Raw genomic sequence first — 27,603 nt, forward strand, 5'->3', positions numbered from 1 at the left:
TGTAAGTTAAAACACATTATGACAACGACTATTAAAAATTTAATATGATCGAGAAAATTACCACTTCATCCCAAAGTCGAGTGGCCACATAATCACCAAATGTCATAAGAGCGTACTTGTCAACCAGACCACCAGGATATCCATCGGTTTGTGGAGGTTTATCTAGGTGCTATGGTTGGGCCTGATGTTGTGTTTGCTCTTCCTGTTGGGTCTCCCCTTTCTGTTGGGCCTTTTGTTGATGTTGTAATCGTCATTGTTTACGTTGTGTTCGCCTCTCCCTCTACACTTCATGTTGCTTCTCAAGACTCTGAGCTCGTGCAGAAGCGGTTAGTCTAACACGATGACCCTTACCAATAGTACCCTCATCACTAACAGTATCATTAATTATAACTCAACATGCTCTATCAGTAAACATAGTGGCACCATTTTTGCATAATCATATCATAATAAAAATTAAAACACAATCAAGTATGTTGCGACACAATATTTGTTCACTTACACAAACTCACTCTGCCCAAAAAACTCAGTCTGCGTAAAACATACGTGAACTGAGTTCACGTACATGAACCAAGTATGCATAGAACCTACGTGAATTGAGTTCACATACGTGAATATAGTTCACGTAGGTTTTACGCAAACTGAGTTTGCGTACTCAAACTCAGTTCATGTAGGTTTCTGGGCAGCGTTAGTTTGCATACGCAACTGAGTTCACGTACGTGAACTTAGTTCACATAGGTTTCTGGGTTTACGAAAAAATATAGTTTCATGGGAACAAGAACAACAACTACACATTGTAAAAAAACAAGAACAAGAACAACAATTGATGCAAACCTGATTTAAATGATAGACAATGAGGATGATTGAAGATGAAGATAAAATAAGAGGTTAGAGTTAAAAATGTTATAAATAGGCAAGACCAATTTAGGTATTTCATTTTTACAAAAAAATTGAGGGGTGTGGATAGCAAAAATGGAGGTGTGGGTAGCTAGCAATATTGAGTGATGTGGATAACAAAAATGGGGGTGTAGATTCATAGTAGAGGTGTGGTTGAATGATTTCGCTGTATGTTAATTTTTTAAGTTTAATGACTTGTAATGTTAGTGTAAACATAACACAAATCGTTGATTGTAGAATTATTTTATAATTACATTTACAATTATATAGTGATATGATAAAATCAACCATTATTATTAACTATCAATGTCAAATTGGATTACACTAAAAGTGCATAATTTTTTTTCATTAATATTTTTTAGAAAGAAATTTATAACAATGAATCAATGATATAATGCATTTTCTCTTACATTTCTTTATGTTATCGGTATATGTCGGATTTGCACTCCTTTCAATTATACTCCACTTGTTATACTTGTTGCTAGTAATGTTTTAAAAACTTAACTAAAGATCAAACTAAGACTTCTGAATTATGGTTTAATTGGATTACCTAAGTTGAATCAGATAACAAATAAAAAAAGTTGCGCGCGAATCTTGAACCGTTACATTTTTTATTATTATATGAATGGTTTATATTTATCGGACCATAATGGTGCCATCTAGTATATGGACAGGACAGGGGTATTTGAATTGAAGGAAACGGTATGCAAAATGATCAATTTCTTTCCAAAGCATCTTTGTGTTGTGCTCCCTTTCAAGCATAACTGAATTTTGCCCACCCCTACTTTCAACTATCTTTTTCATGTGCAACAATTTGTTGTGTCAGATTTAATTTATTTATATATATTTCAGTATAAAGAGGCTTTATATTGTTTTTTTTTATATAAATGTTAGAGTAAAAACTATAAAAGGAAAAATTAGAAAACATAATACTATATGGCGTCGCCCGGACTTGAACCGGAGACCTTCAGTGTGTTAGACTGACGTGATAACCAACTACACCACGACACCTTTGTTGATGTTGACTTTAACACTAGATACAAATTACACTGGTATTTATTTAGGTCTAAAAAAGTATAAGTAGTATAACAAGTAAAAATTCTCACAGAGATAAAAAGATACAACAAATGATATTTAATTAAAATACTTTGTATTTTCAAAAATAAAAATGTAGAATTTAAATAAAATTATGATAATTAATTATTGTTAATGTTAAAATGCTCTATTTCATTTTATCAAGATTTTTATTTAAAGTTTGTTTTAAAATTCAATGTTGACCAGATTGTGACTCTGACACCTTTGTATCAATTTCTTTGGATCTAACTGTATCAAATTAAACTTTTCTTTTATATCCAAAGATACTGAGCCTTTGGTGCAACCATAGTCACCATTCAAGTTTGAAAGAAATATGACCCATTGTTTATTTATTCAAGACTTATTTAGTAATATTTTTATACCCTTCATTACATTGTCTATTTTACCTGGAATCGAATGAAATGTTTTAAAGATTGCATTATTAAGCAATTGAAAAGAATAAATCTTTTAATAAAAAAAAAGAATAAAATCTCACAATTTATTGCCTAAAAAAACTTCAATTTTATGTCCATTTTATCAACATATAAAATGTTTCTATACTGCCCAACCAAAAAAATAACACATGGATTTAATTCTTAATATAGCTCTGAAAGAAATGTGCAAATCGACTGGATACAAAATAATAAGTGTGTCTAATATTGTATTTATTTTTCTTGATTAAGAAAAAATGATTTTTTTGCATAAATTATTTGCATCTAACTATAGAGATTAATATTATGGACCGTAATACTTTTTCTCACAAGAGTTTTAATTCTAAATATTCTTATTATTCAGATTCAAAGAAGAAGCAAATATTTTGTCACCAAAAAAATATTATAAGATTTTACTTTTATTTGGTTCCATGTGTAAATACACAAGAAAAATCACACTTGTTCTCACTTCGCAATATCCAAATACTAGAGCTATATATTTACCAAAATATATGTGTGGTTAGATTGGTTCACGGTAGATGTTACCAACATTTAAACCACATAGGATGAACATAATGAGTAAAGTTAAATATATAAATGAGTAAATTTAAAACATAATTTGCATTTGTAATTTATGTTTTACCACCGTCTAATTAACAATGAACAAAAATAAAAATAACAAAGTTCGTTTAATTGATAAATAGTTGATTTATACTAATAAAATTGTGGATTTAATTATCGTCATCGATGTAATGACTTTTTTAATGAATATTTATTAATACATCTCTCAGCTCAAGTTCTCTAATTTTAAATAATCTAATTTATGTAATACCATTAAATGTTTTTTTTAGATAAAAACCTATTTTAAAATTATTTTCATTCTTTATCTAATATATGTGTTTTATAAACAAAATTTTATATTTAAATCTTGCCAGCTTATTAGCTATAAATCAACGGTTTATACTTGCCAAACAGAATTAGTGTCTCTAAGTCGAAAATTAAAAATTCACATTATTGCTTCGACATATATGGTCTTGGTGCATGACGAAAATATGAATGGATAAGTTTTTTTTTCTGAGTGGATCTACGAATGAAGTTAGGGAAGTAAAAATATACCTGTACTTGTAGATTTTAGTGAAATTATCCACAATAATGCTAAATTGATACCTATTGAATGAAGGTGAAGAATACCACTTTAAGTTACCAATAATATAATAGATTGAGAGAGAAGAAGAGAGATATAGAGGGAGAGAAAGTATATATACAATTATACAATATTAATATAATATACAGTAAAATTTTATATAGTTTGATAATTTTCTTTTTGCGTGTCTGTTGAATTCTAAATATTCACTAATTTATCTGAAAACAAGGTATCCCATAAATATTCATAAATATTGATGACCGTTGTGGAGAAGTATTATTTGACCCACCCCCACACTGTTTTCATCTCATTGATAGAGTAACGGACAAACTCAAAATTAGATGATTTCATCTAATTATAAATTTTTTTTTTTTTTCACGTAAACACATCAAATTTCATACAAAATATTTACAATATGTTTTAAATATTAATTATATTAGTATTCTATCAAAATACATACACTTCTGACGTGTGTAAAAAAAATCATAAAATATATATTCTTGAAAATAAAAAATAGAGATGATAAATGAGAACGATCAATAAATGAGAAGAAATATAATGATAAAGAAAAGTAATTATAAAAAAAATAATATTATAGTAAAATAAAATAAAATAAGCAATTGAACTTACACATTTAATACTAGAACCGGTGATGAGAGAAAGAATGATGACGTTCAATCTTTTACACTTAAAAATGTGAAATTGAATGTAGGGTATTGTAGACTAGTGGTGGCCGAAAATGTACATAGAGTGGTGGTTAGGATTTTAGGTTTTGAGAGAGACATATATGCGAGAGAGATAAAGAGAAGAAGAGAAAGAGAATCAAATACATTAATTAAAAAGATAAGATGAAAACTAACTTTGATAAAAGGAAAAATATGGTGTTAATCCAATGGTTAACTTTCAAAATGTTAATCCATTTATTTGTATTACATCTTAGTAATTTAATACATGTGTTTTTCTTTTATGATACAAAGAGATTGGGTAAAAAATGGACTAAAAACCTCTCAAAAAAATATGTACAAGCAACATTTATTATTTGAAATAAAAGTAGGAAAAATTTAATACATGTTGACTCTCTATAAAATCAAAATAAAGACTAAAAGTGAATAAATTTTTTTAAAAAACTAAACTTAAAAGTTTAATTTTCTAAGAATTAAAAATATCTCTAACAAAAAAAAAATATATATTTATTCACCCTCATTGAATATATATTATAAAAAATATTAGAGCCTTCATCACTTGGCCTGGAGGCCTGCCATTGGGATGGTAGCTTATTAAACTCACTTTGACCGTAAAGCCTATATATACATATGAAATTATATAGATCAATATTCTTAAATTATTAAAAGTATTAGCAAGTATATGATCATTTAATACAATATACAAAATTTTGATATATAACAATAATAGTAATATTTCATATTCTCAAGTAGCAACGTCCTTAAATTTAAAAAATAGTTCTCATAGATATTTATGTTATTGTCTTGCCACTCGTATAAAAAAGATGTTTGCAAATTTAAATTAATTTAAATTATCTAATGTCGTCGTGAAGTAAATCAAATAGTAGATATCTTTGTTAAATTTAAACTGTCATTCTTCTTCTCAGATCGATTATGTTTTTGATACAATTTATGATTTTTTCTCCGTCGACGTGTTGGCCGATAGGAGTTTGGTTACATTTCCTATGAATTTTTACTATTTCGTCAATTAAAAAAACTAATTAAAGAGAAAAATAGTAATTTAGGAACAAAATTGATGATTTATTGGAATGCTTGGCTTTTGGGCATGAGTTTCAAGTGTTTTATTATGGTTTCTGTGTGAGTGTGAGTAAATGAATGTGAATTGAGTTGGCAACATGTGTCACTTTGCATGAATCAGGATGAGCAAGTTATTATCATATCTAGTACTACAACTTGATCTATTATATCCTATTGTCATTTTCAATTCAGGTCATGTTATAGCTTTTTTGTATCTTTTGTAAATTGTAATTATAAGTAATTAACAAAGTGATGATATTATGATATCGATCTATTCTTATTTATATAGTGATGGTCCCACACCTAGCTGAAGGACAATGAGGTTTGGCATTGTTTCATAAAAATGGAAAACTAGTGTTTAGAATTTGATGTTGGTATTTTGGACAATAGTGTTAGGTCTAGTAGTTTGGACTTTTCACCATTTCTAACTAGAGTATTAATTATTTCATTTTCATAATGTTTGTATTAAGATAGTATACAACATGCTTCATCTCGTTTGATTTTTTAATTTTGATAAAAAAATTGAAAATAGTCTTAGAAATGTTTTTGTAGACATTATAATCAAAGAAACAACTTTGCAATACCCAAATTAGTTTACTAATTCTTTTTTATACTGATTAAAACACTTAAGACATGTTTGAAACACTTTTATATTCTAGTGTTTAAAATTTATTTTATAAATTTATTTGATTTTGAACAGATACTGAATTAGAGAGAAGATGCACCTTGAGATGGATGACATTTGAGACATACAAACGAGGAAGAAGAGAAAACGGATTTAGTTGAGAAAACAAAAAAATAAGACTTCATATTGAGTCATTTAATTCTTCATATCACACAAGACACGTAAAAATGGATTCAATTAATTTTCCCCGAATATATTTACACACACCATAAAAAGAAAAATAAAATAAAAAGACACACTTAGTTATTCATATCACATTAGACATACACACTGACTCAATTAAAATGATGATGACAATGAGTTGGCAATTGAGCAACACTAGCAAACACTTGCGAGTTCAACATCTAACTCAAGCTGCTACTTATTGTTAGTGTTTGAAGAGCATTGACACGTATTGATAAAATCGGTCGACCAATGTTTAGACAGAAAAAAGAAGTTAACGAAATTAATTATAAAAAAAAACATTAATAAAAAATATGTACAACACATTCGGTATATGTTAGTGTCTTGCAAGAAAGAATAAGTAATAATAGAGTTGTATTTATTATATTTATACCATTAATGAAATTAATTCTCTCATTTTTTTATTTTGAAAACAAGAAAATTTAAGTAATAATATAGTTGGATTTATTTACATTTATAGCGAGTTTCAACGAATCGTTGGTAACTAAGATTTTTTTTGTTATCTCATAATATATTATACGTATAAATTTAAACGCTCACTCACTTAATTTTATACTTCGACTATTTGTCAAACATATAAATCAATGAGTATTTTTTAACAACAAATGCAGATCGACAACATATATCGGACAAATCTGAATAAACATTGAGTTCCCAAAATTGTCGAGACTCGACTGATTAATCATGCGGAGCATAAAATCAATGTCAAATAATTATTAATAATTTTAAGAGCAAAAAATAGAGTCAAAACGACGAAAAAAAAAACATAGAAAAGTCTCACCAAACCGGAAGGATCTCTTGTCAACTTCATTGAAAAACGTAAATGAGTAATGTCTCTTGAAGGTTTCGACGAGAAAAATTCAAAAATAACGCTACTTTTTTGAGACAACAAACATGGTGATCAAAATCAGCCAAAAACAGTTCACCCAAAGAAAGAAAACCAACTCTTTGTGATGAAACGAAGTCACAATCGACAAAGTTAATGCTAAAATGGATTAAGTGGTTAATTTTGTGTGGGAGAGAGGTTTTGATCAATTCAAATGACAAGTAATTGGTCGGAGTGAATTTGAGAGAAAAAATAGTCTAGAATTTTTTAGTTTATTGTTGATACCATTTATACTTTTTTATTAATTATAAATATAGGGGTGTAGATAGAGATGTACAAATAAATAAATAAAACTGACTATAAGATCCAATGCAGGGGAGTCTGGACTGAGACATAAACGGGTTGTAATAACTCCACTATTCCATGTGGTTGAATTTAATAATAAAAAAATGTTTTATTTATCAAATTAGTTTCTTTTTTTTTTTTACAAAATCTTAGCTTTTAATATTTCAGAAAATCCATTATACCTTGTGTTTAAAATTTTAAATGTTATACAAGCAGTGTCATGAATTAGATCTGTCATATATAATATATTTACATTTTTAATGAGCAGTAATAAAAATATTAACTTCAATAGGAAAGTAATAAAACGGAAGAAATAGTACAAAAATTATAAACACAATAAATAGTAATGCTATATAATTAACACAATTGAATTAACTTGAAAAAACCAATGAAAAATTAAGGTAGTGATTGATGAAAAGAAAATAGACACATGAAGATTAAAATAATTATAAAAAGAAAAACACCAAAAAAAAAATTCTTAAATAATCAGGTGCATTCAGGCTAGCTGTATGTTATATATAGTATAGTATAAAAAATCCAACAACAACAACAAAAAAAAAAAAAAAAAAAAGAAAGAAGCGCACACCAATTTTATAAAAAAAGTTATGTTTTTATTTCTCTCTGTTTTCATTATCTTTTCTTATTCTCTAAACCTTTATTCATAGTGGAAAATTAGAGTTAATATTTTAAAAGATAATAACTCAAATTATTTATAATTAAAATAAATCTAAATATAAGTTTTTTCTTTTAGAAAGTTTCTTTAATATGAAACAAATCTATGTTAGTATATACAAAAATATTTTCTTATAAACTGTCAAAACAAATTCATCCATATATCAAGTAAAAAATCTCATTAATATATTAGATTTCTGCATGAATATATAAACGATTGAATTGTTGTGAGATTGTTGGTTTGTTTTACAAATCAATCCCATAATCAATTTCTAATGTGAAATCTTAAATTCTTTTACAACTCATTGGATTCAATATATTTTTTGTTTTGTTTTGTGGATCGCACTTTATGTACTAAAACGGAGATTTGATTTTTTAAACACTTCCAAATTATTATTTTACAATTATACAATAAATTTTTTATAAATAAAACTCAAATTTATTTTTCAACAAATATTAAACATTCAAATCATATTGAATTTGACAAATTTTGATTAAAAACGTGACTCTTGATTTAAATATCCGTTTTAAGGTTTAGGGTTTATTTTGAAAATACATTCATTTTTGAGCTATTTGTAATAGACAAAAGAACCTAGTGCCCAATTAATGTGACACAATTCTTTCCTTTGCTACCATCTCCAATAGATGCAAAATATGAAATAAAAGGAATAAAAAATCTCACATAGGCAACATTATACTAACAACCTGAAAACTATACCGAGCTGACAGTATAAGATCACTTTTGAAAAAGTCAAAGGAAGAAGAATTTGACCAAATAAAAACCAATAAGTAAATTTGACCAAAAAAATTCGTCCATTATTTTCATGCCAACATTGAATACAAATTATTTTAAAAGTTACTTTTTTAATAATGAAATTAGCTTACTTTAAAAAGATGTCTTTCAACGAAAAACTGATGTAATGTCTTGATATATGTTTTCTATATAGCTCCTTTAGCCATTCATATGTGATTGTTGTTTGATGTAAATGATGATTCTTTTTTAAATGTCCCTTAGGGGTACCTCTCTTGAGATTCTAATGTGAACAGAAATGACACGTGTACACTATATTGTTTTGAGCGATGTTGCCAGACTTCTTGTGCCTATTCCTGACCCTTGATCTATTCTTCTCAATCCGTACAGTTGAATTAAAGTCGGGATGAAGAACAGTCTCGCACCTGTAGAGAATGATAAACATATTTCACGAATCTTGCGAAATTTCCAACAATCAAATAGCAAAGAAAACGTAAGAAGAACATATAATAAATTATTTGAACAAATCAACAAATGTAGACGATAGTAAAAAAAAATTTTAAGCTACTTGAGCTGTCCATAATAAATACAATCCTTCATTATAAGCACAAACAAATGGCACAGGCAAAAATGCTTCAAAATTTAAGTCATAAATCAAAATAACAAGATAAAAGCTGTTGGCTACACAAAGATAACAAAAATAGGGGTTCGCTACACAAAGATGACAAAATTAGGGGTTCACTACACAAAGTTCATGGGCAAGTTGAGAATCATCAAAATGAATCATGATTCATGATGAGATTTGTGTCTATAATAAATACGAAGAGTTGTGGCAATAAGGTTCAGTGTTGTTATGAATTTAAGATACGACTCACATGCATCGCATATATCTAAAGATACAAATAACTGCATAATTGTCTCACACATGCTCTTTGATTCTATCAAATTATATTGTTAACAAATGATTCAACAATACATATATCAAGATTCATATTAATTGAGTTCAATTTTGTTTGGAATCGAGATACAACTCACATAAATTGTAAGAATACAAATACCCAAAGAGCTATCATGTACATGATCTTTGATTCTATCAAATGATATTGTTAATAAATGAATCAATAGAATACCTCATCCATAATAATTCAAACACTTCTAAACATATGGTAAGTAAGCCAAACAAGTATATAGCACCAACACTTCATATTGAAAATGTGTCACACCAACACAACATCGACACATGTTATATTCAATTTTTCAAATCATTCCCGGTCTCGGCATGTTAGCGGTAGTGTCTATGTTGGTGCTTCATAAAGTGACAACTAAAACCTAATAATGGCATTGAAACACACAAGAGGAAAACTAAATAAGGATAGAAAAAGCAAAACGAAACTCTACGTAAAAACGCAAACCTTTGGCAAGTGATTAAAGAAGGATCAGGAGGTACTCCGGCAGCCTCTGAAACGGTGGCCAAATGCTGCCTGTAGAAGGCTCCCAAAGACGGTATGTGAGGGTCGGTGGTGGCCCACACTGCAAGCTTTTTTAAGTGTTCAATTCTCAAATGTGACTTGGTGTTAGTCATTGGCTTCTTTTTTATTTTTCCAGTTGCTTCTTCCCTCAAAGTAACAGGGTTTTGAGACCTTATTTCTGATTTTGGCGGTTTTTTGCCTCCTCCTTTCTTCCCCATGGATGCAGGATGTTGAATGGTATGAGATTTAGGATGTTGAAGACGGTGACACGGAGGATGACGGAGGCGATTGAAAACAACAATGACCCACTCAGCAACCCTTTGATTGTCAAAGCTTATTTTTGGTCAAATTTTGTCAAAACTCAGCGAGCCCATTAACTGAAGAATGGATACCTCAATCCTATATCAATCATAATAAAATCAAAATTATATACAAGGAAGAACATAACTTAACACATTTGTTTTTATCAAGAGCAATATTCCGATAATGAAAAAGAGAATATAGATTAAAAGGCTCCGTAATTTGCGTAAAGACTTAAGCACCATTTTGAAGTATTTACTTAAAGCAGTGACTACAAAAACATAAACAAATAGACAAACTACTATTTTCCAATGTGTATGATTGCCCTAAGTTTATTCAGCGCCACACCACATACATCATTTTCTTCGTGTTCAAGAATTCATAATGAAGTTGACAAACTTTAAACTTCATGTGAGATTAGAAATAGGCACCACACCATAAACTAGAACCATAGCGTCATAATTAAAAATTGATGAGCATACTCACAAGATAGATTCAAACTCGGCACATAGAAAAAAGCATAGTTCAAAATCAATAGACAAATCACAAAGTTCAAAATCAATATACAAATCACAAAGTTCAAAATTACTAAAGAGTGACGAATGGGGGAATAAATCTCAAAGTATATATGGGGGCTATTAGGTCATTTCTAGATAAAAATAAAAATGATGATACGGGTAATGATTAAATATATGTTACGGGTAATGATACGGTAATGATTAAATATATGTTACGGGTAATGATACGGTAATGATTAAATATATGCTACGGGTAATGATACGGGTCATTTCCGCGTGAAGGAAGGAATGAAGGTAGAGAGATCAATGTGACTTGATTCTCATGAAAATATATGCTATTAAGAAGATTACGTCAATTTTAATACGAGGAATAAACCAAATTTTCTATGAGAACGACGTGAATCAAAGCAGAGCAGTATTCCTTATATAGTATCAAATTAAAAATGTAGAGTCAGTGAGTGAATATGCATTCCCAGAAAAACACAGAGAAGCTATTTTGATTAATGACAGTTTCATAAATACATACAAAAAAAGGTTATGTTAAATTAAAAATGTTGAGTAAATGGACTCTTAGGCTTATATTACACAACCAAACTCATTCATAATTAATGTCAATTTAACAAAACAATTTACACTGAGATTTTCAAAACAATTTACACTGAGTTAAAGAAATTTCCATGTAAGTCCTATTCCAAGGTAAAGAAATTTCAGTGAAGGCAAATCTAGAATATGTCTATTTGCTGGGCTAATCTTCAGAAATTACCACAAATCAAATGATTATTCATCTTTTTTAGTAATCAAATAAATGATTTAAAGTTAATTAACAAATATTGAGCTTTTAAAAGCAAGAACAAAATGAATGAACAATTATGTGTAGAATTTGATGCAGTAAAACGATAAGAACAGAACACAAGAAATTTGAAATATCTCAGTGAACTCTTAGGCTTACCAAACAAGTTTACACACAATATTTAAACATTATATTAATAACTAATCAAATATGCTTACATGACACCCATACATAATAACCCATAAACATGACTCAACACATGACTCAAACAATAAAAAAGAAACAGAGACACACATTATTTTCCCACACATATTATAGACTCCATGGCCACACTAACTCATAAACAGACTCAAACAATAAAAAAAAACATAGACACACATTACTTTCCCACACATATTATAGACTCCATGGCCACACTAACCCATAAACAGACTCAAACAATAAAAAAGAAACAGAGACTTCATCATTTTCACTAATTACAATACTAACATCTGTGATCAAACTTGCTTGCTTCAAGGAATCCGGACAAGCGCAATGCGACGCTTCATGATGGCGAGAATGAGTGATCGGCGACCGGCAACCGGCAACACCATGAGGAACTTTTGCCTTAAAGTAAGCACCATTGCTTAAAATGGCATCGGACAGCTCATCCCTGTTGTGCACTGTTATGATTGGAAGTGGATTGAGAGGTTGACGTGGGCAAAGGCGGTGAGGTCGACCTTCTTTCGGTGGTACCTTTTTTGTCTAGCTCGTTCTCTTGGTCAAAAGAAAAGCCTAGCAATCTTATCTTGATAGAAAGATCATATCAACATCGAAGACAGATCTTAGTTACGATAACAAAAGTATTCTGAAACACATTCTTGACATTCTTGAATTAGCTCTGGTTCCGGAACACATTCTTGAATATGAAAGTTTCGAAAACATAGTTTTTTCAGAAAATATCAAACTTTCAAAACTTTCGTTAAACTTGAAACTTTTGAAGTTCAAACTTTCGAAAGTTTTGAGCAATACGAAAGTTTCGAAATATGAACTTTCAAAAGTTTTGAGCAATGCAAAAGTTTCGAAGCGTAAAATCTTTGAACATTCTGAAAGTTTCGAAAAAACAGGTTTCGAAACTTTGAGATGCATGCAAAGTTTCGAAACATATCGAAAGTTTCATATCCAGTGAAACTTCCGAAATGAATTTTTGGTTTTTTTTAAATATTTTTCCATTTGTTTTTAATACTGATATATTGATATATTGCAGTGCCTAGAATGAGAGATGTGTTTTGTCGCAACTTGATAGGTGACAGAGGTGATGGTGTAGAGAGAATTCCACCAACAATATCAAACAGAAGACGCAACGAAGCAAATCGTCCAATTAGGCAGCATCGTCGAAGACAAGAGGAGGTCCAGGATGATGATGTTGAGTCTACTGAGCATGCACATATGGAGGAGGATGTCCCTCAGCCTCCACAGATGGAGCAGGCAGCTGATGATATTCATGATGCTTCTGCACATGCTGATGAGTTTGATGATCCTTGTGATATTGATGATTTGGATCAGCAAACCGGATTTCCCGGAGGACCGATGGTGCACGTGTGTTGACACAATATGAGCGTCACTTGGCTCGGAGCCTATGGGAAGGAGAGGTATATGTTAATTTATTTTTAATTATATTTAATTATTTGTTTATTTATGTTTAAGTTTATTTAATTAATTGTATATTAATATAAATGTTTAATTATATTTATTTTTAAGTTTATTTAATTAATTGTATATTTATATATATATATGTTTAATTATATTTATTTTTAAGTTTATTTAATTAATTGTATATTAATATAAATGTTTAATTATATTTATTTTTAAGTTTATTTAATTAATTGTATATTTATATATATGTTTAATTATATTTATTTTTAAGTTTATTTAATTAATTTTATATTTATATATATGTTTAATTATATTTATTTTTAAGTTTATTTAATTAATTGTATATTTATATATATGTTTAATTATATTTATTTTAATTTTATTTAATTAATTGTATATTTATATATATGTTTAATTATATTTATGTTTAAGTTTATTTAATTAATTAATTGTTCTGTAATTACTTGTAGGATCGTGGATCATTGAAAGTTATTACTCACGGATTGAAATTGAAGAAGTTTGCCGAAGTTCCTCTGCCAGATCTTTTAGACCATTGGATTCAGGAATCTGGGCTGATGCATCTATCTTCAGGCTACCTCACTATGGCTGATGCTGGTCTGATATCCGTATTTGTTGAAATATGGCACAAAGAGACCAACTCATTTCATCTGCCATTTGGAGAGATGACTATCACTTTAGACGACGTCGCGACTCTTCTTCACATCTCACCACATGGTAAATTTTTTGATGCACCTGTGAATATGAACACTAATAATGCTGCAAGAGCTGCACATGAGTACTTAAGTGCAACATGGGAGGAAGCATGTGCTGAGATTAGTTATAACAAATGTGCCCAATATAGATTGAAATGGTTGCGTGATTTATATAGTTGTCTCATTCAAACTAACTAGTTTGAGTGTGCGGCTAGAACGTATCTGTTGCATTTAGTTGGCTGCACTATTTTCGCTGATAAAACACATACACGTGTTGAGGTGAAATACATTACTCTTTTTATTGATTTATATCGTTGTCGGGACTACTCGTGGGCTTCCGCGGCATTGGTTTTCCTTTATGACAATCTGAGAGATGGAGCTGTCCACGACACTCGACAGGTAAGAGGTTACATGACCCTACTACAGATATATCATTTATATTAAGTTGTGTCATTTAATTATTTAATTATTAATTTAATTATTAATTTAATTATTACGTTATGTTATTTTATGATGTTAATTATGTTGCAGTGTTGGATTTATGAACACTTCCCTAGGATCTGTAAGCGGGGTGATAGAGGAGCGGTTCCTACACATCTTCCAAGAACATGTAGGTGGACTGCAAAACATGTTGTTGAAGGTGGATTGTTGGCATATCGTCAGAGACTTGATGCGTTGTTGCTCGAGGATATAGTGTTTACACCCTACTGTGATGAATGAGATGGTTGCCGTGCAAAACGTTGAGATGGTTGCTTTGCAGATTCTTGAGAGGCATCAACATACTCCCAATATGAAGGATCACGAGGAATATCAAATTCTTTTTTCTTTTTACTTGCTCCCTTGGTTCTCACCTTCTCTGGTGGTGCAAGTATTGATGTTGTATGTGGAAATACAACTTCACGCACCTTATCCCTGAATATCCATTGACTTACAATATCGTGTTTCTTCATGTACGCTTTCATTGCTTCTAACTCTTCTAAAAAGTCATAATCTGATAAAGATTCTTCATCCTCCAATTCATTCTCAAGGCTTAACTTTCTCCAAAAAACATGAATGCTATCTAAAGGGATAACATTACCAGATATCTGCAACTTTGCCAACTCACAAGCACATGGTAATCCATGGGTTGTTCTGATTGAGCAACCACATATTGTTTTGGTAGTACCTACAATCTTCACTCTTTGCAATTGTTTGTCAATTTTTTAAAAACATTTCCTTGATACATAATGATGTAGACTTTGAAAGAATGATGAATTATACCCGTCTTCAACATCCTTGATGGTTTTCTGAAAAGAAGATTGAATGATACATATTTGGTTGTTCAACATCATATTCACAACATCCCAACTTTTACACAAATCACCAAAATTAGTTTGCATCATGTTTTTCAATCTCCAATGAGCAGACTCAACTCTACAAATAAATTAAATAATACAAATTAAAATAAATCACATAAACTAGTAAATCATATTTTCTAAAACAAAACAAAACCAAATAATTGGTCTCAAATGGGTAAAAAGGAATAAAAGAGGTTAATAACTGGTTTATACTAATAAAAAGTTTCTTCTTTAAAAGAGACTATTAAAGATAATATGAATAATGTTAGTTGTTTTGACTTCACTTGTAAGTTGGTCGTGCCCAAAAAATTGGATCTGGAATATGCATATGGTTTGACTTTGGGGTCGTTATAAATAATAGTTTCAATCAAAGATAATCTTTTAAATTTAAACGTGTTCCTATTTTTCTAAATTATCTCATCAAAAGTACTAACAAACACACGTTTTTTAATGCCTATTCTTGGTTTACTTTTAAATATTTAATTAACATATTCTAAGATGACTTTGAAAAATTTCCAAGGATGTTGGATTCTCGTTAGAAGCATCACATGCTCATGTTGTTTATGTAGGAGATGGAATCTTCCTTTTGTTAGAATCCCATAAATTCAGCAATGGTTGGCGATGGAATATATATGCAATTTTTTTTTTGTGTTGATAAAATAGAATATACAGCTTGGATTTCCATTTTTGTACTTAGAAAATTAAAATTGGAGCATCTTCGTGGAAATTAATGGAGCTAGCTAATTGTTGAACTTGGTTTATACTTTTCAGCTACTATTAGTTGTTTACCAACTTGGAAATTTTGAAATAATTTTCCAACATTGATGTAATCAAAATCACAACTATTACCTTTCAAAACATGACAATTATCAAATGTTTACCATAGTTAATTAATTAAAAGATTATTTTTATTCCTGAATTAGTACTTAAAAGATAATTAATAATTAATAATTAATAATTAATAATTAATAATTAATAATTAATAATTAATAATTAATAATTAATAATTAATAATTAATAATTAATAATTAATAATTAATAATTAATAATTAATAATTAATAATTAATAATTAATAATTAATAATTAATAATTAATAATTAATAATTAATTCATTAATTTGTTATTAGTTAAAAATGTGTGAATAATTATAATCTACAATAATTTTAATGGACTGTACAAACTATACTCAAGACACTTTTTACCATTCATCAATTAGTTTAAATATAATATTTTAATATTCAAAATTTATTAAATCTTTATTAATTTATCTATAACACTAAATTAAAGAATAAATGACTAAATTAAATTTTTCAATGGTTAAATTGTTAAGTTAATGACATTTTAAGATCCTAACAATCACACATCATAAAAAAGTCACTAAGACATTTGTCATATAGATTTTCGTTAAAATACGGAGACTAAAATTAATAATTGGAAAAAGACAAAATTTTGAAAATATTGAAAACAAAATTTAATATATTTGTAGAGAAAAAAAATAGCCTTTTAAGTTGGTATTTTTATAGTTGATTATGTTTCTGAGTATCAACGTTTTTTTTATATAAAAAAAGATGATTAAATATTAAGTTAAGATTTTCATAAATACAACTCTTAGTTTTAGAAATATTTAATATATTGGAGCATAAATTCCAACCTTATCTCCTTCATTTTTTTTATAATTAATAAATATAAGTTTTGCTGCTAAAATCCTTAGAAAAGTACGAAATTAAAATAGAGACTCTTTTGACAGAAAATACTTTCGAACATCATTTTCATTGAAATTTTATTATTATAGTGCTAATGACGTTTTTCTATCACTATCTAATAGGTATTGAAAATAGAGTATTAAAGAGAGGGTGGCTATATATATATATATATATAGAAGTCTCACTTGGCAATAAGGGTGGGAATATGTCAAGTCAGACTAGGCTTTGAAAGGCTTGAGTCTGGCCTAAGATTTATTTTTTAGGCTTAAGTCCGGTCTACGGTCTAGCACAGGCTTTTTTTTCGTTCTGGTCTTACCTTTTTAAAAGTCTGGTCTAGCCTAGAAGCCTATTTAAAAGCCTATTTAAAATAGTTTTTAAAAAATATGAAATAAACATCCTTTAAACCCTAAAAATAATTTTTTGTGTCAAATAATAGATTTTTTTTTTTGAAACAAACACACTCATTATTACCTCTTAAACAAATATGGAAGACTACTGAGTGATTGACTAATTGAACAACTACCAAATATGAAATGACTACCAAATATGAAATGCTACCGAATATGGAACAACTACTGAATACGGAATGATGAGTAATTGCTTAATTGATAGAATTTAAAATAGGAAATAATATTATTAATATAATAATAATAATAAATAATATTAATAAATAATAAAATATATATAGGCCAGTCTGTCAGACCTAATAGACTTTTTTATAAGCCTGAGCCTGACCTATTTAAATAAATAGACTTTAAAAACGGTCTGAGTCTAGCATTTTTATTAAATAAGTCAGACCATAAGTAGGCCAGACCATAAGCCCCTTACGGACGGCCTAACATATTCTCATCCCTACTTATCCAAGTATGAATTCCTTGGATTTAATTGGTATTAAGGAATAGATTGAAATTCGTAAATAAAAAAAAAGGACTGAATATTAATTTTTACTCTATCTATGTGGTTTAAACTTTTTTTATGTATATAAAAGAGTATAATAATTATAAAAATAAATCATTTTATTAAATTATTCATTTTAATTATTAGTGGATTTTTTATCATTACCAATATAAAATATAATAACATTTGAAAATTACGTATAAAATATATGAAAAAAATAATTAAATTTATAATGATATTTATTTTGAAATAATTATTTTTATTACAATAATATTGATTATGAGAGAGTACAATATTTTGATTCTTTAAAATTTTATTGAGTATAATATTTAACATCTAATTATTTAATATAATATATTTTTTATGTTTAATTATTTTAAATAACTTACATTCAAAGTATTGATATCCATCAAACTTTAAAATACTAGAGAATTTACTTTTTATAAGGGATATTCTAAAATAAACTATTATTGAGTCTTGATTAGCTTGGAAAAAGTATTTGTTTCTGTAAAGTTATTGCACGATTCTCATGCTTTGAGTGAGTGAATGCAATAAGACAAAAATATATTTTTAACAAAGTATTTTATTTCATTGGTTGGTACCTATCAACTAGTGAGGAAACAATAAATAATCCTATCAACGAAAATATTATATTAATATGAGATAAGATGTGATGTGTATAAAATGAAAGTACATTTCATGAATTCATGTGAATATATTATGCAAATAATTTTGACATGTAAAATAAAGGTGGATAATATGGTGCATATTTTTATAAATAATTTGTAGATTAATAGTCCATTGAGAAAGTTGTCATGGATTTTGTTGTCAAGTGTGTAAGTGAGTTCTAAAATATTTCATATGGAATAAATATTAATAAATTAATGGTTATATTATTTTTTTCATATTTAAATTTAAGATTTATTTTTTAAATCTATTTTAATTTTTTTAGACACGATTCACATGTGCTTGCCCAATCTATTTTATTATGTGCACTTGTCCAACTTCAAGCTTGTATAGTGTAGTAGTATTTTCCTTAACCAAATCGCCTAGCTATATATATTAAACTACCACTCCCTAACCTCATTGCAAAGAAGAAAAACATCACGTGTTAATTTGTGTTGTATCTTTTCATTCCACTAAAACAAAAACACAACAACAATAGTTAAAATCATAAAAAATAAATAAAATCTTTGTAATTTGAATGGCAAACCGTGTGGTTCCTCCAAAAAGAATCCTCAACAACTTCCACTACAACACCACCACAAAGCCTCTTAACTCACCTCACCCCTCCGTAGTAGTTCCGCCTTCAATTCTCGAGAAACAACTATCTCCGGCCACCACAACACCACACTCAATTGACTTAAAGTCTTCCGAGAAACTATTCTCTTCGGTTTCCAACTCTACCCTCCTTCACTCCTCTGCAGTTCTCCATGCGACCGCAATGGGTCCCATGGTGGACCTTGGAGTGTGGACAATGAAGTCAAAACTCTTTCAAACGGGAGTTTTGAAGGATGCCATGATGGCCGTGACTCGAAAGACATTCTACAAACATTTTTGCGCCGGCGAAGATGCCGTGGCTGCCTGCCGGAGGATCCGGTCGATAAACGAAGCCGGATTACGTGGCATACTTGGTTATGGTGTGGAAGAAGCACATGATAACGATTGTTGTGACCGTAACCTTAATAACTTCCTTCATACCGTTGATGTTAGCATATCACTTCCTCCATCTTCGGTAATCTACGCTTCTTTAATTTTTTTCTTTTCATCAATTGAGTTCATGAAAATTTTGTTGAACGGATAAAATGGAAGATTTCTAAATAATTTCAATCAAATGGAATAAAAGGAAAAACTATATTATTGATACTATATTTATTGAATAACTAAAATAAAAAGTTTCGGAAATAATTACATTTGTCGATCGAATAAAAGATTAAAAATGAGAAATTATATGTAAGATGAATAATTCTAAATATCTCTTAACAAACTCAGCTAATTATAATAAAGGTAAAACTACTTGTAACTAATAAAGAAATTATAAACAAATGAATGATAAAGAAAAGATATCCTCACCTATAACTACTTAATTATTTATTAAGAATATTATTCTTGAGTTTGTTTGAATTAATGATAAGTTATGCATAATCTCATATATGCTACTGTAATTTTGAACCTTCTACAAATTTATTGTGATTTTAAACATGATCATTATCATTATTATCTTGTGTATATAGATATGGTTTTAGATAGGGAAATTCTGATTTTAAGGTTCATCGTCTTCTATTTTTCCTATTCAATTTCCATTTTTTTCAATTTTTTTTTATTTACTTTAACTTGTTTTTTATTTAAAAACTTTTTTTTTCTTCAAATTTTATTAAAGTGACTTAAAAAAAATTATATGTATTCGCATATACATGGAAACAGATCCATAACACCCTATTTAATTGCCATTATCATTAAAATTGAACATCAAATTCATGGGTGGATAAAATATCTGAAATTTTTAAAATAAGAGATCAAAAGTGAAAAAACAAACGAAGGAATTAAAATTGCAAAATGACTAAAATTAAGGGTTCAAAACCTAGGTTGTCAAAATTAATGGTTTAAGTAAACTCATTTTGGCTACAATGGTGTTTTTTTTATTTTTGACTACTCTTATGCTTTAGGGATGTACGCTATATTAATGACATAACTTTGGAGGATATATAATGGTTTGAAGTTGATCTTTTCCAGAGGTTTTAGAAACATTGATATCAAATCAGATTCTCAAGTATCAGTGTCCTTAAATTTAAGGAATTGTTTGTCATAGATATTTATGTTATTGTATTGCCACTCGTATAACAAAGAAGTTTGTACGTTGAATCACTTTAAAGTATCTCATCTCTACTGTGAAGTCAATCAAGTAATATATATTTTTGTTAAATTCAAACTTTTTTCTTCTCAAATCGATTGTGTTTATTTATACAATTTCTGATTTCTTCTCTCTCAACGTGTTGGTCGAAAAGAATTTGGTTGCATTTCCTACGAATGTTTAGCTTTGTTTTGTTTTGTTTTTATGGAGTTTGATTCTTCGCATTCATAAAAAAAAAAATATAATACAATAAATGTCTCAATAATTCAAAATTTCAACTCAATTATATGAAGAAAAAAAAGTAACATGAACAAAATCAAACTAAACTGAAAGTGAAAACCGATATGAAAAAATAAAATATTTTGTTAAAAATTACAAATGAATTTAATAGAGTTTATTGAGTTCATTGAAAATAACAAAAAGATAAAAAAAAAAAATTATTAAAAAAATTATGTGAGTTTACTCGCGTTTATCGAGTTTAAAGCAAGTCTAGTTAAGTAAACTCGATTTCATTTTCGAGTTTATTAAAATTCGAGTTTACATTAGAATGAACTCAAAATTAATACCTAAACTCAAGGAACCGTACGTTTTTAAGAATTAACTCGCGATTTTAACAACCTTATTTCAAAACTGCATTTATATTGTTTTTTTTAATAATATTTTACTATTACATTGTTCTATTTTTATTAAAATAGGATTATTGATAAATATCCAAACGGACTAATAACAGAGAGACTAGATAGTTGGATAGAAAAATTGTTTAAGGACTTTTTAGTATATTTTAGTTGTTAAATAATAAAATTAAAGACTCTTTAAGTTTTAGTTCAATTAATAAATACTGATATTATTACATTGAACATTTTATCTTTAACTTCGAATCTAAAACCCGTAATTATATGTCTGAATTTCTAACAATAGTTACAATTTTGTCTATTAAAAAACTAAAATAAAGAAAAAAATAGTAATTTAGGGACAAAATTGATGATTTATTGGAATGTATGATGGGTGGTTGCCCTTGAACTTCTAAGGGAATGCTTGGCTTTTGGGCATGAGTTTGAGGTGTTTGATTATGGTTTCTGTGTGAGTGTGAGTAAGTGAATGTGAATTGAGTTGGCAACATGTGTCACTTTGCATGAATCAGTATGGGCAAGTTATTATCATATCTAGTACAACAACTTGATCTATTATATCCTATTGTCATTTTCAATTCAGGTCATGTTATAGCTTTTTTTGTATTTTTTGCAAATTGTAATTATAAGTAATTAACAAAGTGATGATATTATGATATCGATCTATATGTTGTCTTATTTATATAGTGATGGTCCCACACCTAGCTGAAGGACAATGAGGTTTGGCATTGTTTCATAAAAATGGAAAACTAGTGTTTAGAATTTGATGTTGGTATTTTGGACAATAGGGTTAGGTCTAGTAGTTTGGACTTTTCACCATTTCTAACTAGAGTATTAATTATTTCATTTTCATAATGTTTGTATTAAGATAGTATACTACTGTACTAGAGTATCTTTTTTTTTATGAATTTAATTCATATATAAAAATATTTTATAATGTTAATCAACAAAATTTATTAAATCATTATAAATATTTAACTTTAATAATAATAATTTTTTAAATTATTTATTTTTCAAATTATTTATTTGATTGGTTGTGATTTTTGAAAGTGTATAACTTTTTACCCACGCAATGTATAAAAAACTACACAATATAAATATTAATACGAACATCGAAGATGACACGGAGAACGATATATTGATATCAATAATAATTTAAGAAAATAAATTAATTGAATATAGTAATTATGTATATGTCGTATAAGTGTCTCATATCTGTGAGAGTATATAACACGTCTTCAATCATAAATGATAGTTCTATATGATTATATATTTTATTTATTTATTCTAATTTTAATTTATTTTTTGATGTGATAGGTGAGTTTTGTAATAGTGAAAATAACAGCAATATGTCCAATGGCATTACTAGAGAGAATAAGTGATCTTCTAAGATGGCAAGAAAAAGAGCCTTCATTGAAATTAGCATGGAAACAAGATTGTCTTCCAATATTCTCAGAGTCAAGTCCATTGTATCACACTCAGAAAAGACCTGAACCATTAACATCAGAAGAAGAGAATGATCTTGAACTAGCAAATGAAAGATTACAAAAACTTTGTGAAAAATGTGTTGAAAGTAATATGCCTTTGTTGGTTGATGCAGAACACACAAGTGTTCAACCAGCTATTGATTACTTCACATATTCTTCAGCTATTATTCATAACAAAGATGATAATCCAATTGTGTTTGGAACAATTCAAACTTACTTGAAAGATGCTAAGGAGAGATTGCTTCTTGCAACTAAAGCTGCTGACAATATTGGAATTCCAATGGGATTTAAATTGGTTAGAGGTGCTTATATGTCCACTGAAAATACTTTGGCTCACTCTTTTGGATATCCTTCCCCAATTCATGCTACCATTCAAGACACACACAATTGCTTCAATGATTGTTCTTCTTTTTTGCTTCAAAAGATTGCCAATGGACCTGGTTCTCTTGTTCTTGCTACTCATAATATTCAATCAGGTACTAATTATATATACATACAATTCAACATGTTATCTTCACTTCTATCTATTTTATACATTCATCTTAAAGAATATTGATATTGACATGTAAATGCTGATAATAAGAAAATAAAGTGATATAATATAACCTCACATAGAATTGTCAAATGCACTAATCCAGTCCATTGAGAAATAACTCAATTCGTTCAATTTTTTCTTCTAAAAAGTAGTCTGACTCGAAGCTAATTTTTTTTATAGTCCAGCCCAATAAATAAAGTGGGCTAATGGACTGACCCACGGGCCAGACTCATCTAGACAACTCTAATCACACGTATCATATTTAGAAATATACTTCTATCAGGGCTGACTCCTTTTGTTGACGCAGCATAGAAATAGCAACATTTTAAATGAATGTGTCTAATGTGAAGTGAAAAATGAATGTTGTGTGTAGGAAAATTGGCTGCTGCAAAAGCATATGAAATAGGGATTAGAAAAGTGAATCACAAGCTTGAATTTGCACAATTATGTGGAATGGCAGATGCACTTTCATTTGGTTTAAGCAATGCTGGATTTAGAGTAAGCAAGTATATGCCATTTGGACCAGTTGAGATGGTTATGCCTTACTTGTTAAGAAGGGCTGAAGAAAACAGAGGACTTTTGGCTGCTTCTGGATTTGATAGGCAACTCATAAGGTAATAATCAAAAACAATCATTTTCACTAACCATTTAATTATATTGATGCATATGAATTATTTATATGATGTTATGTTATGCTCATAATGATTTTTTTTTTTCTTTTCAGAAAGGAGCTTGGAAGGAGACTAAAAGCTGCAATATTTTAAGAGCTATATAATATTTTTCATAAAACTAATACTAATAATAATAATTATGTCTTGTTTGTATAGGCAAGCAACATGATTTTTTAATTTTTGTATAAAATAGAGAATTCTGTAATAGGGTGGAATTTGAATTTCAGTGAAATGAATTTTGCATCATTATAATTATTATTATTATTTTTGTTGGAAATGCAATTTAGATTTTGGGTTGAGTGTTTGCATATATATTCCATATTATTATGATTTGGAAAAATTCCACCCCACATTATAAAAATAGATGATACAAAGAATGCTAAATTATTAAATCTTATATTGACCAAGCAATCCCAAACTAATTTTTTAAATCATATCGGTTCATTTAAATTAATTTTGAAGGAACAATGTGCATCTTGTGCTATGAAAGGATGCAAGTGGAACTTTTTCAATTATTCCTAAAGTTCTAATTTTTCTTTTAGGAATAGAAAGATCTGCAAGTAAGAATCATAATTTATTGCTTATCAATTTTTTACTTACTTTCCTAGAAATAGTTGTATGCCATAGTACATGGCATCTCAATAGTAGTTTTTCTTTTTACAAAAATCTCAATAATAGTCTATATATTCATCAACAAAGTAATTCATATATAACTTTCAAATTTTCACACTTTTTAGCAAAAATTTAAATCCAACTTTTCACTCTAAATAAACAATTCATATAATCAAAATCATATTTAGCTTGACAGACCATAGAGTTTTGTAAGGGTAAAAATATGATGGGTATTCAATTTTTTCACCACATAGATATCTTATATGTATTTTATCAAGTAGCATTATGACGCAATGTGTAAAATATATAAAATGTGTGATTTGAGTTTTTGATATGATTATTCAAAGTTTAGTTAGAAAGTGCTAATGTTTGATCAATAGTTAATCAAGTCAAAGTTTGAATTCGATCTTTATTAAAATTCATTATTTACTATTTGAACTTAATTATTTAATTATTGTTAATGAATATTTGGATAATATATTTTGAGATGTCTTCTATTGTGGCATATAATTATTTGTATGAATGAATTGTTACATCTTTTTATAAACATCTTTTGTCATTTTTGTTGGGTGGACTCACTCCCCAAGTGGAACCCACCAATTTTACTAATATTATTATTATTATTATTGAAATAAAAAAAATGGTTTTAATGGGCTTGGCCCACTTGAAGGTAATAAAAAGGATTTAGAAATCCCTAAGAGACATACAAACAGACAACGGAAGAACAGTTGCCAGAGAAGAAAAATAAGGGTTGGTTCCAGTGGTGGTAACAGGTGTGTAGCAAACTTGCTCCGTTTGATCTACAAATTTAGTATGTTATTCCTACCACTGAGTTTGTTATTCCTACCACTGAGTTTTATCTTCTCTGAGAGTTACTTTGGCATACCCACTTTAGTGGAAGGTTGTTATAAGGTTGTTATAGGGTTGTTATTGTTGATTTATATTCCCTATTGTTATTAGGAAGACTTTGGTGTACCCATTAATTATTACAGTGGAAGTTTTTACTGGACTAGGTCCCGTGGTTTTTATTCTCTCAATTTGAGGGAAATTTTCCATGTTAAAATTGTATTTCTCTCATATTTAATTTTCTACTAATTATTATTGCTTTTGGAATTGTATTTTCTATTTGACCATTTATCTGCACAGGTGGGGGAAAAAATATTCCGCATTATTGAGATAATTATCGCTAATTATCTCTGGTGTTTCCCAACAAAGTGGTATCCAGAGCTCGGTTATTTGATTTGTGCATTTAAATGGAGGAGGAAAATAAAGGTCCCAATATGATTAAACTCAACTCTTCTAATTATACAGTAAAGATTTGTATGATCCTATTGAGGGTGACACTGCTAAACCCGCAAATAAATTTGATGTTGACTGGAAGAAGATGACTAGAAAGGCAGTGGCGTTGATTAGGCAGTGGTTGGATCTTAGTGTGTATCCACATGTTGAAACTGAAATAGATGCTAACAAGATGTGGGAAAAATTAAAAGAGTTGTATGAACGAAAGAATGTGCAAAATAAAGCATTCTTGATTCAGAAGCTGGTGAATATGAAATATAAAGATGGGGATTCAATGGCAGAGCATATGAGTATTTTTCAGAATACAGTGAATCAGTTGACAACCGCAAAATTAAATTAGATGATGAGTTGCAAGCGTTGTTATTGTTGAGTTCCTTACCTGATAATTGGGAAGTCCTTGTTGTGACGTTGACCAATTCAGCTCCAAGTGGAAAGTTGAAAATGTCAACAGTTAAAGAGAGCATGTTGAATGAAGAAGCTCGAAGAAAGGAACGTGGGTTGATTGGTTCTTCCTCAAAGTCAGAAGCACTAGTTACAGAGTCACGAGGGATAAGTCAATCTAGAAACTTCCATAGACGCGACAACTCTGAAAGTCGTAGCAAGTCAAGAAGCAAGTCGAGGACTAGAAAAGAAGTGATATGCTATCATTGTGGCAACAGCAGTTGTATCTGTTAATAATGCCTACATTGTTTGTGATGATAATTCCATAAACCTTGCATGTCAGGATTCAACTTTGATTATTGATTTGGGTGCCTCATATCATGTTACTCCTAGGCATGATTTCTTCTCATGTTACAGTGCTGGTGATTTTGGCATGGTAAAAATGGGAGATGAAGGAGTATGTAAAATTATCGGTATGGGAGATGTTTCGGTTGAAACTGGGATTGGTTCCTGATATTCGTCTCAATTTGATTTCGGTGAAAGCCTTGGATATTGATGGTTATCACACTTTCTTTGGTGGTGGTGGTATATGTAAAATCACTAAAGGGTCCCTAGTGGTTGCAAAGGAACAAAGTTCCACTTCTCTCTATAGGATGCCTACGAAGCTATGCAAGGAAGAAGTGAATGCAATTGAAGATGCATCTTCTGATTTATGGCATATGCGCCTTCGTCACTTGAGTGAGAAAGGACTCAACATACTTGCGAAGAAAAATTTTCTTCCTGTGAAAGGTACGTCTCTAAAAACTTGCACTCATTGTTTTGCTGGAAAACAACATAGAGTTTCTTTTCATAATACTGGTCCTCATAGGAGGCAAAATATTCTTGATTTAGTTCATACTGATGTTTGTATGATGGATAGTAAATCTCTTGGTGGTGCATCATATTTTGTTACTTTTATTGACGACCACTCTAGAAAAGTGTGGGCCTTTCCTTGGAAATCTAAAGACCAA

General features: G+C 29.0%; 2 protein-coding genes and 1 non-coding gene across 3 annotated transcripts; 1 reads left to right on the forward strand and 2 right to left on the reverse strand.

Moving 5' to 3' along the window:
• Positions 1–1,831: 1,831 nt before the first annotated feature.
• Positions 1,832–1,905, reverse strand: TRNAV-AAC (transfer RNA valine (anticodon AAC)). The gene has a single exon. It is a non-coding gene; the product is annotated as a tRNA-Val (tRNA).
• Positions 1,906–8,884: 6,979 nt separating this feature from the next.
• On the reverse strand, positions 8,885–10,629 carry LOC101515593 (uncharacterized). The gene is made up of 2 exons (XM_012717746.3): positions 10,178–10,629; positions 8,885–9,190 (listed from the first exon to the last, which is right to left on the reverse strand). The coding sequence occupies exons 1-2, from the start codon at positions 10,450–10,452 to the stop codon at positions 9,049–9,051; spliced, it is 417 nt and encodes a 138-aa protein (XP_012573200.1). The 5' UTR covers positions 10,453–10,629; the 3' UTR covers positions 8,885–9,048.
• An 8,589-nt stretch (positions 10,630–19,218) lies between these two features.
• On the forward strand, positions 19,219–24,578 carry LOC101498535 (proline dehydrogenase 2, mitochondrial-like). The gene is made up of 4 exons (XM_004507200.4): positions 19,219–19,863; positions 22,926–23,571; positions 24,004–24,244; positions 24,355–24,578. Exons 1-4 carry the CDS (start codon positions 19,333–19,335, stop codon positions 24,392–24,394), a joined length of 1,458 nt encoding a protein of 485 aa, XP_004507257.1. The 5' UTR covers positions 19,219–19,332; the 3' UTR covers positions 24,395–24,578.
• Positions 24,579–27,603: the final 3,025 nt, after the last annotated feature.

This window comes from Cicer arietinum, chromosome 2 (assembly GCF_000331145.2).
Source record: "Cicer arietinum cultivar CDC Frontier isolate Library 1 chromosome 2, Cicar.CDCFrontier_v2.0, whole genome shotgun sequence".
Lineage (NCBI taxonomy): Eukaryota > Viridiplantae > Streptophyta > Magnoliopsida > Fabales > Fabaceae > Cicer > Cicer arietinum.